Source organism: Hyperolius riggenbachi, chromosome 9 (assembly GCF_040937935.1).
Source record: "Hyperolius riggenbachi isolate aHypRig1 chromosome 9, aHypRig1.pri, whole genome shotgun sequence".
Taxonomy (NCBI): domain Eukaryota; kingdom Metazoa; phylum Chordata; class Amphibia; order Anura; family Hyperoliidae; genus Hyperolius; species Hyperolius riggenbachi.
In genome coordinates, this window is record NC_090654.1 from 19,163,800 (window position 1) to 19,181,588 (window position 17,789).

General features: G+C 46.4%; 1 protein-coding gene across 3 annotated transcripts in view; it reads right to left on the reverse strand.

The window, feature by feature from the left end:
* Positions 1-504: 504 nt before the first annotated feature.
* HMGXB4 (HMG-box containing 4) overlaps positions 505-17,789 on the reverse strand; it is a 44,050-nt gene continuing 26,765 nt past the window's right edge. For 2 of the 3 annotated variants that reach the window (XM_068252073.1, XM_068252075.1), the window contains exons 7-11: positions 15,098-15,162; positions 14,895-15,000; positions 11,170-11,372; positions 3,119-3,241; positions 505-1,698 (exon numbers count right to left, since the gene is read on the reverse strand). In XM_068252073.1, coding sequence (XP_068108174.1) covers positions 1,654-1,698; positions 3,119-3,241; positions 11,170-11,372; positions 14,895-15,000; positions 15,098-15,162 — 542 coding nt within the window. In that variant the 3' untranslated portion in view covers positions 505-1,653. The remainder of the gene's footprint in view (positions 1,699-3,118; positions 3,242-11,169; positions 11,373-14,894; positions 15,001-15,097; positions 15,163-17,789) is intronic. The other variant, XM_068252074.1, reaches the window with a different exon arrangement.

A 17,789-nucleotide genomic window follows, 5' to 3' on the forward strand; every position in this document is an offset into this window, starting at 1 on the left:
TTCATACTCCGCCTTTCCGCGCCATAAAACCTTTTTTACAAGGAATGTTTTGTTCCTTAACTTTGAAAAGTCCGTCAGGTATCGCACTGTTGCCCTGCGGCGGCTCGGGGTGAATTGGGCACTTCCAGTGCCATGCAACAGGCTGCATTAAAGGATACCTGAAGTGACATGTGACATGATGAGATAGACGTGTATGTACAGTGCCAAGCACACACATAACTATGTTGTGTTCCTTTTTTTCTTTCTCTGCCTGAAAGAGTTAAATATCAGGTATGTAAGTGGCTGACTCAGTCCTGACTCAGACAGGAAGTGACTACAGCGTGACCCTCACTGATGAGAAATTCCCCTTTTTATCTCTTTCCTGCTCTTAGAAGCCATTTTCTGCTAGGAAAGCGTTTTATAGTTGTAATTTCTTATCAGTGAGGGTCACACTGTAGTCACTTCCTGTCTGAATCAGGACTGAGTCAGCCACTTACATACCTGATATTTAACTTTTTCAGACAGAGAAAGAAAAAAAAGGAACACAGCAGTTATTTGTATGCTAGGCACTGTACATACACATGTATATCTCATCATGTCACATGTCACCTCGGGTATCATTTAAGTGTACAAGGCTCTACATCCTTGGATTGACTTTGCGGCCCCCGACGTGTAAATAGGGCCTTACGTAGCCACCTCCGGGAAGAGTCTGTGATAATCATCATTCATGATCTTCATCTGTCCATCAAATACCGAATTGGGGGAATCGGTGGGCAACTTTTTCAGACATGATCTTTCTCATTGATTTTGAAAACATAGGTGACCAGATGGGGTTCCCAAGCCAACTTACACATCTGTGCATGGTCACCCCCGCCTGATCTGCTGATCCCAGCAAGTTCCACCAGGTTTCGCCAATATTCGTCAGGACTGATGAATATTTACTGCCACCCCTAATCGTTTCCAGTCTGTTGGTGGGAGAATTCACTCCCTATCAAACAATGTATGCATTTTGATTGGATTGTTCACTGATCATGAGTAGACTCTGGTAAATGCGTACCAAGATCTTGCGCGTAAAATTAAAAAATAATTGCGATTTTGCTTAAAAACATCCATCAAGACAGAAAACTGCAGCAAATCAAGTCCTGAGAACGACCAACCGGATATCAGCTCTGAGCTAAGATGAGAATTCTGATCAGGACAACTTCAGAGATCAGCCAGTCAGGATCCGGCCCTTAGCTGAGACAAGACTTCTGATGCGGCAAGCTCCGGACAACAGCCAATCAGATTTCAACTCTTAGCTAAGACAAGACTTTGGATGAGGGCAGCTCCCGAGAACAGCCAATCAGATTTGAGCTCTTAGCCAAGATGAGAATTCCGATCAGGACAACGCCTGAGAACAGCCAATCAGATTTCAGCTCTCAGAAGAGACGAGATTTCTGATCCGAGCAGCTGCTCCACTTCTCCTGCAGGTTTCTTTGTCTCGGTTGATATCGGTCAGACACCAATACGTTTAGGAAGTCGGAAATTCTGTACTTCAGAATACAACTTTTCTCATAGCAACTTCTTGTCCAGAAATGTCAATGAAATTTAAAAGCGGTCTAAAATGATCCCAATTTCTTCTTTATACATTTAATACATCACTGTACAGATATAAAAGTCCCTCATGTAGCGTGGTCACAAGCCGGGCATCACATAGGCGATGTTATCCAAAGTGTTGGACTGCGGAGAAAAAAAAATACAAAACGATAAAAATGTATTCTAATGAACACGTGCACTTCTGTAGCAAGCAATAACAAAAAGTAATAAATAAAATGTTAATCATTTCGGCACGCATGCAATTGTAATACAAGTTTTGGAGCTCGGCCATTCACATGCACTTCCTGGCGACTTCGATTGGCCCAATTTTGAGCAGCATACAATTTGCATGTAAGTTACAATTGTTAACATCTCACACATTATAACGGCCTCAATTCACTAAGCTTTATCAAACACTTTATCATACGTTTGATAAGTTACCTCATGGGGAAAATCTAATTTTGAATTCACTCAGGTGTTATATATTTATCGAATGTTATCGATAAAACGCTCAATAAATCTATAACACCTTAGTGAATTCAAAATTAGATTTACCCCATGAGGTAACTTATCAAACGTTTGATAAAGTGTTTGATTAAGCTCAGTGAATTGAGGCCGTTATATCTAGTAAATACAACCTTGATATATGCAATTGTTGTTAAAAACAAACTGATTCTAGCTTAACACTTTCAGGACCGGCATGTTTTCCCCCCCATTAACGGATAATTGCAGTGAGAAGGATATGGAGGCTGCCATATTTCTTTCTTTTTAAACAATACCAGTTGCCTGGCAGCCCTGTTGGCTGCAGTAGCGTCTGAATAACACCAGAAACAAGCATGCTTGTTCAGGGGTTATGGCTAAAAGTATTAGAGGCAGAGATTTAGCAGGACATCCAGGCAACTGGTATTGCTTAAAAGGAAATCAATATGACAGCCTCCACATCACTCTTGTTACAGTTGTTTAAGGACCAGAGGATCAATTTCCCTGGTGTCCCCACCCCCTTCTTGAAACATTCCCTGGCAGTCTAAGGTCCCCCCTCCCTCCATGCAGGAAGTGATGCTGGGTGAGTACGGTATTACTCACTTCTCTCCTGCAACTAACAGGCACCACCACAGCCAGCCCTGTATTGAAGCATGTCCTGGGGTCCTGGCTGGCACATGCTTCTGTACGGGCTGGCTGCTGTTGAGGATGGACATGTGCAGCGATCGTCGGTGGTGGGAACCTGGTCAGGTGAGGCGCTCATTTACATCCATGATCACCGACAACTGGCCGAGCCACGCTTCACCGTGTGCACCCCCGCACGCACTGACTATCCAGGATTCTCCCCAGGCTCTTTTAGCTGGGTGCTGCACCCGGCTAGCTTTGGTGAGCACCCGGCTGTCATCGGCTCACCTCCTTCTGTGCTGTAAACAGAGTTGCTCACAGAAGCACCAGCCCTGCATTCTCTCATCTTGCCCCACCTGGCTACATTTTCATGCCACCCGGCTGGAAAAAAATTCTGGTGAGAACACTGCCATCTCCAGTAACGAGTAAAATGAAGCAGCAATGAATAGTTGACACTTACAAGCACTTGCTTGGGACAGGAGTTCAGCTGAGGGACGTGGCTGGTGAGGCAGACTAAGGGCCCCAGAGCACACAGAATGGAGTCCAGCAGAACAGATAGACTCCCCGATACGGCAACCATGCCCTGCAAATAAACACACGAGGTCAGTGATCCGATACGGCAGTCACAGCCTAAGGAGGAACTGCAGTGAAAATAACAAAATCAATTAGTCAGCGTTTGCCCATTGTAAAATATTTCCTCTTCCTGATTCACATTCTGATATTAAATGACAGGTGGTGAACATTCCAATCATACGGCAACTTTCTAGTTCATTGTGTGAGATGTATGGAAGCTGCTAAATTTCCTTTTCAACAATACCAGTTGCCTGGCAGTTCTGCTGAGCTTCCTGGTCAGTAGGGTATAAGCCACACACCTGGAACAAGCATGCAGCTAATCTTGTCAGATTTGTCAGACATCTGATCTGCTGCATGCTTGTTCAGGCAGGCAGAGGATCAGCAGGACAGCCAAGCAATCTGCATTGTTTAAAGGGAGTCTGAAGCCAGATTTAAAATTAAAAAAAGATACTGACCTAAGAAAAAGGAAGGCTCTGGGTCCTATAGAGCAGAGTTCCCCAACCCTGTCCTCAAGGCCCACCAACAGTGCATGTTTTGTGGAAATCCACAGAGGTAGTAAAAGGAACACTATCAATAACATGTGCTGCTAAGTGTGGGTGTATACATTTCAATGCTTATCTGTTTGTTTACTGTTACCAAAGTCCTTTAACACTTCACTGATGGCAAATCTGGCCAAATCTGAATGCCCAGTGAACCATGAGGGGAGGAGGGAATCCCTCACCCTACATCTGTTAACCCTGTGTGTGAGAGAAAGCTCTTACTGGCAGCTGCCTGACTCTGAGAGCTGTCTGCAGAGAGCAGATGAAATGTAACTTGTTATAAACATTTGTAAGTGTGAAACCTGACACCACAGCTTTTCATATACGGTAACGCTGCAGTATGACATGCAAAAAACAGTGTTCTGTTGAAACAGAGATTCACCTTTGCAAATGAAACATTCCAAAATCTATGCATAATTAATTAAAGCTTTTGCCTCTAATATTTAACATGAAAAATGTTTACACAGCTACTTAGACATTATTGGTACATTGTCATTTTAGAACACTTGGTTTGATAGTGTTCCTTTAATCAGCTCTGCTGAGACACTAATTACCCCACCTGTGCATGTTTGTGGTTTCCTGCAAAACATGCACTGTTGGTGGTCCTTGAGGACAGGGTTGGGGAACTCTAGAGCCTTCCCACTCCTCTCTTTGTCCCATTGTCCTAGCACTGGCTCCCCCATTAGCAGCCTCCAACCAATCGGTCGGAGACTGCTCTCTGCCGCTGCGGGAGGCTTCGGATGTCTTTGGGAGCCCGAGTGCTCCTGAAGACTGGCTGCTCCGTACTGCGCATGCATGAGCACAATATCTCGCGCATGCGCAGTGCGCAGCCATCCATCTTCGGGAGCACTCGGGTTCCCAAAGACTTCTGAAGCCTCCCGTGGTGGGAGATTTGAACCGGGGAGCCAGCGATGGAACGCGGGGACCGGGAGAGGAACAGGAAGGCTCTATAGGACCCAGGGCCTTCCTTTCCTTAGGTAAGTATCGTGTTTTTTTTTTATCAATCTGGCTTCAGATTTACTTTAAAAAGAACATAATCATGTTAGCCTCCATATCTATCTCACCTCGGGTTCCCCTTAAAAACAAAAGTTAGTTCTTGGGGTGATTTAAACATCTAATAGGCAGACAAAGATTCCAGATTAAAGAGCATAAAGAATTTATAGAATACTGATAAAGGCTATAATACACCATTTGATATTATCTAACTAATCAAGGATTCCCTGACGTGCATCTCCCAGGTCCCGATTGGCTACACTAAAGAATAATGACTCACGCGCTGCATTAAAGTCGCCACCGCACATGGGTGCCCCCCCCCCCCCCCATACAATAGACAATAGTGAATGATTGCTCACCATTCTAGTGCCGGGACTCTCCCCCCCTCCCCAACTACAATCACACCCACACTGGGCAGACAAAAGACGACCTGCGTCACCACAGTAGTGCAGAGCCTCTTATGCACAGATTTTTCCGCTGTGCGTGAGATGCTCTAAAGGCTGAAGGCCGAGCGTCTGAACAGTGTGGCTGTGCTCATTCACTGACATGCGCACCAGCCGCAACCTCCCAATGGGTCCCGGCATCCAGCGGTGGTCTTCAGGACAATGCCGCAGATGGTGGGATAAGAAGTTGGTGATAACATCCTGAATCCATGGAGCCACACCGCCATGTGTCAGCAGTCCAGGCCGGAGGCGGTTTGGCAAGAGGTGTGGCAGAACTTGAGATTCACAGCGTGAACATGCAGCTGAGACATCTGCAGCAATCGCGTGCTGGCCGCACCCTCGTTGGTCAAACCGCCAAAGCGTTGCAGAAGCTCTGTGGCCACCCAGCCCACAGCTTGACAGCTGCGGCCTAATAGGTGGAAGCCAAGCTGGGGGCGGGCCGCAGCGATGCAGGACGGAGATGGACATGGAGCTTTTGAAACACTTCAGGAAATAAAATGGCCACAGTGAATTTGCCGACAGGGCGAGCGGTTGAGTTGCTGTCCCAGCACCTACTGATTCCAGGAACTTTAAAGGGTACCCCAACTGAAATGTGACATAATGAGATAGACATGTGTATGTACAGTGCCTAGCACACAGATAACTATGCTGTGTTCCTTTTTTTCTTTCTCTGCCTGAAAGAGTTAAATATCAGGTATGTAAGTGGCTGACTCAGTCCTGCCTCAGACAGGAAGTGACTACAGTGTGACCCTCACTGATAAGAAATTCCAACTATAAAACACTTTCCTAGTAGAAAATGGCTTCTGAGAGCAAGAAATAGGTAAAAAAGGGGAATTTCTTATCAGTGAGGGTCACACTGTAGTCACTTCCTGTCTGAGTCAGGACTGAGTCAGCCACTTACATACCTGATATTTAACTCTTTCAGGCAGAGAAAGAAAAAAAGGAACACAGCATAGTTATCTGTGTGCTAGGCACTGTACATACACCAATGTCTATCTCATCATGTCACATTTCAGTTGTGGTATCCTTTAAAAGCATAGTTATGTTAGTTTTGCATATTATATGTAAATATAGCAACTATGCAAAAAAAAAAGTGCAATGGCGGCTTGGCTTACTAAAAAAAAAAAGCAGAGTAATCTCCATCTTGCAGAATGTCCGATCAATACACGTGACCAATTATGGCCCGAAGTTGGTCAATCTGCGGGCATGCTCTTGGTGGCAGCAGTGTTCTCCCCAGGATCAATCAGCCGGGCGGAGCGCCCAGGTAAGATAAGTTGCCGCCCGGCTGATGAAATCGCTGTCACTGCGAGCCCCACTCTTCACTGACAAGTGCCCGGCTGTCAGGATGTGCTTCTTCCCCTCTGTGCACGAGATCTCGTCCTTCCCGGCGAGCTCCTGCACTGATTGGCTCAGCGTATGGTAAGAGGTGTGACCATAGCGCTAGCTGCCGACTGTCACTGCAGAGGCTCATGACTGTGTAAGTGTAAGCTGTGTGGGGATGTGCTGGGCAGAGACTAGAGGCGGGCAGAGCGCAATCATTGACCGGGTGAATGTGTTAATTTATGTGCATAAAGCGGGATGGAGCAGTGCAGCGGTCTGTGATTCATAGCGCAGGGGAGAAACACGTGCTGGAGTCATAGGGGAGCTGACAGCAGGACGGAGCAGTGTGGTGGGCTGTAATTTATAGCAGGAGGATCCTGGGCAGGTCATGGTGAAAGATGGAATGCTGTCTGTGGAGTCAGCTGCAGAGTAAACTGCAGACATAACTGTGTGAGAGCCAGTGGCTGTGGAAGCACATAGCTCTCTTGTTCTATATGAGTGCTTGTGAATGGAAAGTCCTGTGTCTCCAGACTGCATCTCTCCTGGACTCTGATGTAGTGATGGGTCGTTCGCGAACGAGCCGGCTCTAAGAGCCGGCTCTTTGCTACGACCGAGAAGAGCCGGTTCTCAGTTTTAAAAGAGCCGATGCCTCAGTCGCCCCACACAGCACTGCTTTTCTCTGTGATAAAGGGCGCTGAGGCATGCTGGGAGATGTAGTCCTCCTCTTTCAGCTTGTAGGAGTGTATGGAGCAGAGCAGAAGCAGGAGGGATTGCCCCACTCAGATAACCAATCTGGCGTTGTCATGGATACGGGGGCGGGGCTTTTACTCCGATTCTGAGCGGTGTCTAGTGATATTTAATGAAGAGCCGATTCAGAGCCGTAAGATAACTATTTATGTATTTTAATCGGTTCTCTGTAATGAGAGCCGATTCTCAGAGAAGAGCCGGAATTCCTATCACTACTCTGATGGGTCTGTTCTGCCTATGCAAGCCAGGGCGGAGCTGATATATATCACACAGTGCGAGACCCCCTCCCCCCTCCATACAACCTAAAGGGAGATGGTTCCCTGTCCATTAGCAGCAGCCAGTCATGTACCCTCAATCCACTAGCAACACAGTGTGAGGCATCTAGTATGAACCCCTCTCCCTCCCCACCTGATAGCTTTCAGTGGTACTACCTCCACATCCAGTAGCACTCGGCGCAATCTTCTCTCACACCTAGTATTACCCAGGGTGATCAAAATACCCCACCTGACACTTTTGATGATCCTCTACAGACACACCCTTGTCCCTAGCCTCCCCCCCAGCGTGACCCTCCTTCTCCACTCAAGGTGACCTTACTTTCCCACCCGGCTACTTTTTCATGCCACCCGGCTGGAAAAAATTTCTTTGGAGAACACTGGGCACCAATTTTTATTCAATTCGATAATTATTGAACCAGATGGCCGATAGGCCGCGAAGTCAAGAGATCTATGGCCACCTTAAAGAGAACCTGTAACAAAAAAAACAAAAAAAAAAAAAAGAAGTTTTCCCTGGGGGGTATTCACCTCAGGAGGGGGAAGCCTCAGGGTCCCAATGAGGCTCCCCCTCCCCTGTAGCTGCAGGGAATCCAGCGCTGGCTCCCCCGAAGTGTCCCGGAATCCTCCCTCGACCAGCCTGACAAGGCTTGCTATATTTACCTTCCTGGCTCCAGCGGGGGCGCTGTTGCGGCTCTCAGCATGGCGATAGGTGGAAATAGCCGATCTCTGTCGGGTCCGCTCTACTACACAGGAGACTTGCGTCTGCGCAGTAGAGCGGCCCGACATCGATCGGCTATTTCCGCCTATCTCCGAGGCGGAGAACCAATACTGCGCCTGTGCCGGGAAGTTAAATATTTACATCCCCATCAGCTGTTCGGGGGGGTTTAATTGCCGCCGCCGTGGGACCGAGGAGGACGGGGGAAGCCTCGATAGGATCCAGAGGCTTTTTGTTACAGGTTTTCCGCCTGACTAAAGGCGAATGAGGTGGTCGTTATCAGGTGTGTGTGTACAGTGGCCACTGACCCCCAAACCCACAAGCGATATGCCCAGTGGTCAAACTGACCGCAACCAATGGCCTATCACATAGTTCACACCAATCTCATGCGTGACGTCACACACGCGCTGTTCCGTCTTGCATCCGCCTCCCCGCAAAGCAAAACAGCGCCCAAAGATGTCACTGAAGGGATTGGATACCAATCCCTGACTGGCGCCATCCATCAAAGGGGTGTACGCACCTTAAAGAGAACCCGAGGTGGGTTTGAAGAATATTATCTGCATACAGAGGCTGGATCTGCCTATACAGCCCAGCCTCTGTTGCTATCCCAAACCCCCCTAAGGTCCCCCTGCACTCTGCAATCCCTCATAAATCACAGCCATGCTGCTGACAAACAGCTTGTCAGAGCTGGCTGTGTTTATCTCTATAGTGTCAGTCTGCTGCTCTCCCCGCCTCCTGCAGAACTCCAGTCCCCGCCTGCATCCCTTCCCTCCCTGCTGATTGGAGGGAAGGGACAGGGGCAGGGACCAGAGCTTTGCAGGAGGCTGGGGAGCAGCTGAGACTGACACTACAGATGTAAACACAGCCTCACAGCACGGCTGTGATTTATGAGGGATTGCAGAGTGCAGGGGGACCTTTGTGGGGTTTGGGATAGCAACAGAGGCAGGGCTGTATAGGCAGATCCAGCCTCTGTATGCAGATAACATTCTTTAAACACACCTCGGGTTCACTTTAAAGAGAAACTATTAGCAATAACATGCCCCCCCCCCCAAAACAAAACACATATACAAGTAGATAATTCCCCCCCCCCCCCCCGCACTAATTATGAGCACAGCGGGATAAGTGCAGCAGGCACAGACTCACCTAATAATGGATCCAAGCGCTGCCGTTCCCATCTATGTGCAGAAAGTATAGAAGGGAACTGCAGCACCTGGAACCATTATTCCAGGAGTCTGTGTGCACCGCCTTTATCCTTCCCCCAAGTTCAGTGCGGGGAAGAGGGAGAATGCGGCGGTTGTGCGTCAGAAGGGCTGAGGGGGGGCACGGACATGCCAGTGGAGGAGGGGAGCAGAGGACAGTGATAGGAGATAGCCTCTGGCCCCCCTCCCTGCGCTCTAACAGCGGCTGCGACCACCGCAGACAAGGGAAGACCAGGCGGCCAATCGCAGCGCAGAGAGGTGAGTAACAGAGGCTTCAGCCAATCAGGCTGATTCAGCATGCCTGTCACTTCTCTTTTGCGTCTGCATACCATGTTAGAGCCTGGGGGCATGCAGAGAGTAAACCTCTTAGGAAAAAAAAAAGTAAGAATGATTTTAAACATTTGCATTGCCTTGTTAGCATCCTTTCTTTTTAGCTATGTAACACCCTGAAATAGAAAATTAATTAATTTTATATTTAATGCTTAAAGGGACTCCGAGCAGTGCAGAAACTATGGAAAGATGCACATCATTTTAAAGCTCTCTTTCTCCTCTTTCCAATGATATATAAACTGCCACCCTACGCCTTTTAGTTTTCGCTATTTTCGCGATTGAAATTGCCGCGGCCGCGATTTCGATCGCGAAAATAGAGAAAACTAAAAGGCGTAGGGCAACGATTTAGGTGTCGTCAGAAAGAGGAGAAAGAGAGCTTTAAAATGATATCCATCAAGCCATAGTTATATTGTATTACACAGGGCGACTTTTTGTCAAAGTCAGCAGCTGCATTCAGCAGAATGGAGCTGCTGACACTGGGGAAAGTGTCGTCCTGTGTAATACAATATAACTATGGCTTGATGGATATCATTTTAAAGCTATGGCTCTCTTTCTCCTCTTTCTGACGACACCTAAATCGTTGCCCTACGCCTTTTAGTTTTCTCTATTTTCTCGATCGAATTTGCGGCCGCGGCAATTTCAATCGCGAAAATAGCGAAAACTAAAAGACGTAGGGTGGTGGTTTATATATAATTGGAAAGAGGAGAAAGAGAGCTTTAAAATGATGTGCATCTTTCCATAGTTTCTGCACTGCTCGGAGTCCCTTTAACAGTTACTCTTTAAAGGAAATCTTCAAGTAAAAAAATAAAAACCAGTTTAGCTTACCTGGGCCTTCTTGCAGCCCCCTGAAGTTATACTGTGCCCACAATGTGCTTCTGAGTCCCTCTGGGCAGTAGCGGCAACCTCCACAAAGCTGGCCTCTCGCCGGCTACTGTGCATGCACGCTCCTGAGCCACGCAATCCCATGGCCAGGAACGTGGTCAGAGCTCGGGGCCACGCATGCACAGTAGCCAGCAACTGCGGCAACCAGCCAGCTTTGTGGAGGTCGCCGCTACTGGCCAGAGGGACTCAGAAGCACAGTATGATTCCGGGGGTGCTGCAAGAAGCCCCAGGTGAGCTAAACTGTTTTTTATTTTTTTACTTAAATCTCCCTTTAACGTCAGAAGAATGTGCTGTGTTTAATTGTTTGAATGCTGTTCTGCTACCTATTTTTTTCTGGTAGTAGATTTTATGCTGTAAATAAATGTTATGGAACAAAGGGAAAAAAATGCAGTTTCCACCACTTTAAAATAATACACGTTAAACAAATGTTGTAAACGAAAATATACAGTAATTGAGTGAAACAGTTGTGGAGTGCCATGCGACTCTTTGGTAACCTACAGGGTGTTCAGGGTTTGGGGTGATCATCACCTCAGTTTCTTGTAGCCGGTGGCCAATTAGACTCAAGGACTCTCCCAGGAGCTGGAGGTGGGCGGCCACATCAATGGGCTCCGTGTCCGGGACCTTGGCTGGGGAAGAGGAGGAGAGCGCGATACTCGGGGACTTCTTGTGAGGTGACGAGAGACCAGAGGACGAGGGAGAGCCTGGGGACAAGCAGATTAGGACACGTTACCACTAGGAAGAAAAGTTACAGGTACTCTTAACAGAGGCAGTATTTAAAATATTATTCTTATGTAGACATGCAGATTTGAACTATAGCACTAGGCACTTTTGTATCCCTGACGAAGCCCCCCATTCAAGGGGGTGAAACATGTAGGGTGTGTGTTTGGGGGGGACGGAGGGTGGGGACAGTATGGGTTCAGGAGGAATCCTATATCTGTCTGTGCGATTTGCGTTTTTTGCAAGCGATCTTATAAGCTTTTTGCGATTTTCTGTGCGCAAGCAGGAATTGCATTCTTTGACCTGGAACTGAATGTCTTTTAAAGCAATTTTGCGTGAAACCGCTCACAAAATCGCTGTTTCAAACGCTTTTAAAGCGATGTGCGATCCTGAATTGAAGCGCAATCCCTCAGAAAATGGTGCAGGACCTGCATTTGCAATTGGAAAGAAAGCTCAAAGCTCATGTGAGAACAATCACATTGGATTTCATAACACAAGCACTTTTAAAGGGAACCCGAGGTGAGAATAAAATGAAGGCTGCCATATTTATTCCCTTTTAAAGGACTTACGAGCCCAAAATGTCTAAAAAAGCAAAGTACCTGTAAGCTGTTTAAATGCACGGAGGACGCCGTCCGCGCCCTCCGTGCAGTTCCGCCGGGTCCCCTTCCTGAGATCGCCCCCCGCGCCGACCCCGACCCCCCAGGCCGGGTCGGGCTCTCGTGCCGCTCTCAATATGGCCGCTTCCATTGGCCGCGGCTGCGCAGTCCGCCTGGCCGCGAGTGCGGCTGCGCAGCTCTACGGCCAACCCCTCTGATCCACGCTACAGTGCGTGGTTCGGGGGGTTGGCCGTAGAGCTGCGCAGCCGCACTCGCGGCCAGGCGGACTGCGCAGCCGCGGCCAATGGAAGCGGCCATATTGAGAGCGGCACGAGAGCCCGACCCGGCCTGGGGGGTCGGAGTCGGCGCGGGGGGCGATCTCAGGAAGGGGACCCGGCGGAACTGCACGGAGGGCGCGGACGGCGTCCTCCGTGCATTTAAACAGCTTACAGGTACTTTGCTTTTTTAGACAGTTTGGGCTCGTAAGTCCTTTAAGCAGTACTAGTTGCCTGGCTGCCCTGCTGGTCCTCTGCCTCTAATAAATTCAGCCATAGACCCTGAACAAGCATGCAGCAGATCAGGCGTTTCTGACATTATTGTCAGAACTGACAAGATTAGCTGCATGCCTGTTTCTGGTGTGATTCAGGCACTACCGCAGCCACATAGATCAGCAGGGCTGCCAGACAACTACTATTGTTTAAAATGAAATAAATATGGCAGCCTCCATATCGATCTCACCTCGAGTTCACTTTAAAAACGCTAGCAATTTAAAAAAAAAATGCTCAAAACACTCATAGTGTGAACCAGCCCTGACTGTGTCTGCTAATAATTGTTCCAGTGCCAAAATGTGAGCCCCTCTACAAAATAAAAGAAAAATCCCATCGGATATACTAATTCTCATATCCTCACATTCTACAGGCAATATTGAGATACAGAGACTAAAGCCTGTACACACATTCAATTATAATTGGCCAATCACTGACCAATTATACCACCTCCATGTAGTATGAGGACCAACTGATATTGAATACTATGGCTTCAATTCACTAAGCTTATCTCCTGTCTTTAATAACGTTTCCAGAGTGGTCACCATGGTGATAAGGCATGTCGTATTCAGGAAACATTTTACCTCAGGCAAACCTAAAGTTAACTCTTCAATCCTTAAAATAACTCCAGAATAAAATTCTTAAGTTAAAGACAGGCTGTTAATTAACTTCGTGTGGAAATAACTACAGAGGAGGTAAATTAACTACAGAGGAGGTAAATTAACTACAGAGGAGGTAAATTAACTACAGAGGAGGTAAATTAACTACAGAGGAGGTAACGTAACTACAGAGGAGGTAAATTAACTACAGAGGAGGTAACGTAACTACAGAGGAGGTAACGTAACTACAGAGGAGGTAAATTAACTACAGAGGAGGTAAATTAACTACAGAGGAGGTAAATTAACTACAGAGGAGGTAAATTAACTACAGAGGAGGTAACGTAACTACAGAGGAGGTAAATTAACTACAGAGGAGGTAACGTAACTACAGAGGAGGTAAATTAACTACAGAGGAGGTAACGTAAGAAATAATAGAGATAAGATAACTCTCTCACTGTGTGGAGGTAAGTTTTCTCTTGCCTTATCTCCAGCATGATCTTAGTGAATTGAGGCCGATGATGTGTAGGTAAACCCTACCCTATTTAATCTGCAGATTAAAATTGGATGTGTGTATGGACCTAGGCAGATTCACACTTATTGCAACATTAACTTTTTTCATATTAAAGTTTGCATTCATAAATTTTCCCGTGCTGCTTTTTTTTACTGCAGTTATTGAAAGCCGATGGGAATTTTAATGCGATGTGCAAATTTATGCTGCAAGATGTACTTTAACTTTGTGCACGTGAAAAAGCAAACTCGATTTCACGTTTTTTAGAAGAAGTGCAATTCTCCATTGGCTCTCAGATGTGCGGTTTTTTTTTTTTTTTTCTTTTGCACATTTGCATGCAAATTTTAACCCCTTTGGCAATTTCAATAGAGTTATCTGGCACCAGCGGTTTGAGGTTTTTAGCAAACCGCAAACGTGTCTCCTGCTGCACATTGGCAGTTTGCAGAGGCGTTTCTGCCTTAATGTAAAGTATAGTAAAAGCTCAAACCGCTCTGTAAAACGCCAGATCAGAGCGGTTTTCCAGGCGTTTTCGTTACAGAAACTGTTCAGTAACAGCTTTTACTGTAACAATATATGTAATCTGCTACACAAAAACGCTCCAAAAAACGCTAGGCATGTTTAGAAAACCTCTCTATACATACCTAGAATCGCTCTGAAATCTGCTCCAAAAACCTCTAGCGTTTTGCAGATCTGCTAGCTGTTCTGAAGTGCACTGGGCCTTGGTGTCTTCGAACATTTTCATAAATTTGTAGTCAGAAATTTGTTTGGCTAACAGGGTACAAAAACTTTTCAGCAGAAAATATAGAAACTGAAAGCAGAACTCCTCTGTTATTGTCCCACACTGCCCCCTAGTGACAAGTGGTCATACATACACATTACAACAGTACTAAATAGAAGCTAGGAAATTAACAAATAAATTGGACTGGAGCACTTGCAAGCCTGCTAAAGTGTTACGTGTGAACCCTGTCTAAAGCCTGTTACATACGAGACATGTCGCTGGGCAGGGATCGGGACAAAATCCCTCGGGTGACGTTGGCTGACCATGTACAGACATTGGTAGCATGATCTGCTTGCTAGAGTTGTATTGCTATATTGGGAAGGGGGAGGGGCTGAGGGTGTGGCATGTGGGAGGGGAGAACACTGCTTTCAGCATGTGATTGCAATTGTTGGGCCAGGCTGATGGCTGGCCAAGGCATCAGGGACTGCTCTATACACGCTAGAGTCTTGTGTTTACAAGCTTAACAGACAGACACGGCACCTTTACTCTTGGAGGATGACTCGGATGGGCTGCCTTTCCGCTTCACAGTGGTGGCTTCAGCTTTGTTCTGTTTGTGCTGCAGATACTGGGCCTTCTGTTTCCAAACCTGCAGCCAAAATACACAGAATCACTGCATAGTGTTCACACTCCCCACAACTAGACAGCACAGAGAGTAGTTTATAACTTTCACATCAGAAACTTACCAGCTTATCCTTCTCTGGCAGCTGCTTCCAAACTTCAGCCAACTTCTTACTGAGCTCTCCGAAGTCTGGCAGGAGATGGAAGAACAGAAACACGTTCACTTACTGATACAGCACAGATAATAGTTTCAATCTGGTTCAGTAACACTCAGCAAATGTCCGGTATCAGAGCGAGAAACTTTGCACAGCACCGGCGTCCACTAACCGAAATCCAGGAAACTAGCTTTTAAGGAGGAGGAAGTTAAAATGGACCTGAATTCCTGCTCAGGGCAGAAGGAAACCCTAGAGAAATGCACCCTGTGTGTATTTAGAGAGTTTAGCCTGTCTAATTCCCCCTCATCTGTGACTAATTATGTTATAATTTGATCTCTCAGCTGTGTCAGCTGACTGCCTCGGCAAAGAGCTAATTGGTAATTAGAAGGAAGTAGAGACACTGCAGATTTACTGCAGGATATGTATCAGCTGTAACAAAAATATTTTCCTTTAAATGTTATGTTGTTGATTATCTTTTAGAGCAGAGAGGAAGTTCTGAGTTCAGGTCTGTCACAGGAGCCCTAGTGGTCAGACCGCAAATTGCCTTCCAAATGGATCGTGCGAACTCTGGTCGCAGTCAGTGCGTAGGAACCGCTGGGAATTGACCGCAGACAAACCAGAAGGGAGCCTGTGAGGTAGGGTAATTACAATTTTACACACTAGTTCAGGGTATAACTGCCACCACCTCTGTTACCATGGGACAGAGGAGCCCGCTGACTGTCTGAACCTAAATCTACAAATAAAAACGGTTAAAACACGCTGTATTCTGTCTAGCCAGCAACAATACAATAGAAGCGTCTCTTCAGAAGTCTGGTTCAGTTGTGCGGCTGATAAGCAGGGTAGCGGAACAGTGAATGACTTGGATAAAGTCGTTTATTCACGGCAATATAAATAATTAATATATACAGACAATTATTAAAATCAACAATTATTAAAACAGTAATAGCCAGTATGAAAAATAAAAGAAAGGGCGAAAAAATACTTAGTTGCATGGAAAATGTCCTTTTGTGGGAAAATCATCAAGTCCTTGGTTTCAAGTTCCGCAGAGTTCTTTGTTTCATCTAAGTTCAAGCAAAAATGGCCACCACTTGTTCCTCATGGTGGCTGTGTGTTCATGAAGGTGGAAAAATGGAGGAATCACTAGCCCGGGCAGCTCATGTACTTTTAATGGAGCTGCTTTCAGAGGCGGGCTTCCAGAGTCGGCCCCCGGGCCGGACTATGGTAATCACATCTGGGCAGGGGCTTTCACAAGCCCCATAACCCTGACATTTCTCTAGACCGACCTACACGGCCGGCACAGAAATAATTACATATTCTCGATCCTCAGAACCTACCGATTAATATGGTACCTTGGATGTGGGTGTTAGGGCGTATGGTTACCGAGGGGTCCATAATTCCTTAACCGAACGAGGTATGATTATGATTTGTATACCGAGACGTTGGTCCAATTTCAACAAATCCGAATACACTCTTCCCACCTCTGGGTGATACTCGGTTTTCTTTAAAGAGAATCTGTATTGTTAAAATCGCACAAAAGTAAACATACCAGTGTGTTAGGGGACACCTCCTATTACCCTCTGTCACAATTTCGCCGCTCCCCGCCGCATTAAAAGTAGTCAAAAACAGTTTTAAAAAGTTTGTTTATAAACAAACAAAATGGCCACCAAAACAGGAAGTAGATTGATGTACAGTATGTCCACACATAGAAAATACATCCATACACAAGCAGGCTGTATACAGCTTTCCTTTTGAATCTCAAAAGATCATTTGTGTGTTTACCTTCTGTCCCCTGCTTCTCTCATGCACGGAAGAGTAACATGCTTCCTGCAGACAGCTCTGCCTATGCCTGTGTTTGTAATTCCTCAGTATGTGTCAGCCAGCTACTTTCACAGCCTAACAGAGGAGGATTTTTATCCAGCTCTCTTCTATCACTGATAAGATAGCAGAGACGCTGCTGGCTTATGTAAATACACACACACTGGAGTGTGCATAGAGGGGCCTGGAGACTGTGCATAAACAGACCAGGAAGAGTTGGCAGCCTTCCAGAAACAGGCCGACAAGTCTGACAGGGGAAAGATACATTGATTTATTACAGAGACAGTTATAGTACAAAGTGCTGCTGTAAGGCAGAGCACATTAGAATAGCTTTAGGAACTTGTAGGATGGTAGAAAAAACGTTGTAATTTTTGGTACAGAGTCTCTTTAATAAGCAGAAACCATGCATCATCATTTTAAACCACGGAGACGGTTTGGCTGGGTGGTCTGATCTCCTGCTGTGAGCTCATCCTGTCTTTTCCCAAAAGGCAGAGTGAGCTCTTTGCTGGCTCCTGGGGAAGCTCTGGCTCCTGGGGCTTCCTCTAGCTGAACAAACTTTTGGTGTTTTACACCTCTGGCAAATTAACATCTAAGCGTGAGATCAGCTAGGTGTCACCTGGTTCCCAGAACAGAAAAGGGAATTAATGCCTCCATGTTATTCTGCCTTCCACAGGGAATAGGTCTAAGCTAATTAACAACTCAAAAGACATCCTGCACCTAAATTAGGGGCAGAGGAGAAAACTTGTATTTAAAAAAAAACAGGAATGTCGGTTCTGATTCCTGTAATGGCTGCACAAATTTAGCCAGAGAGCGATCAGAAATTGGACTGCGCGGCTGCTTCCAATTC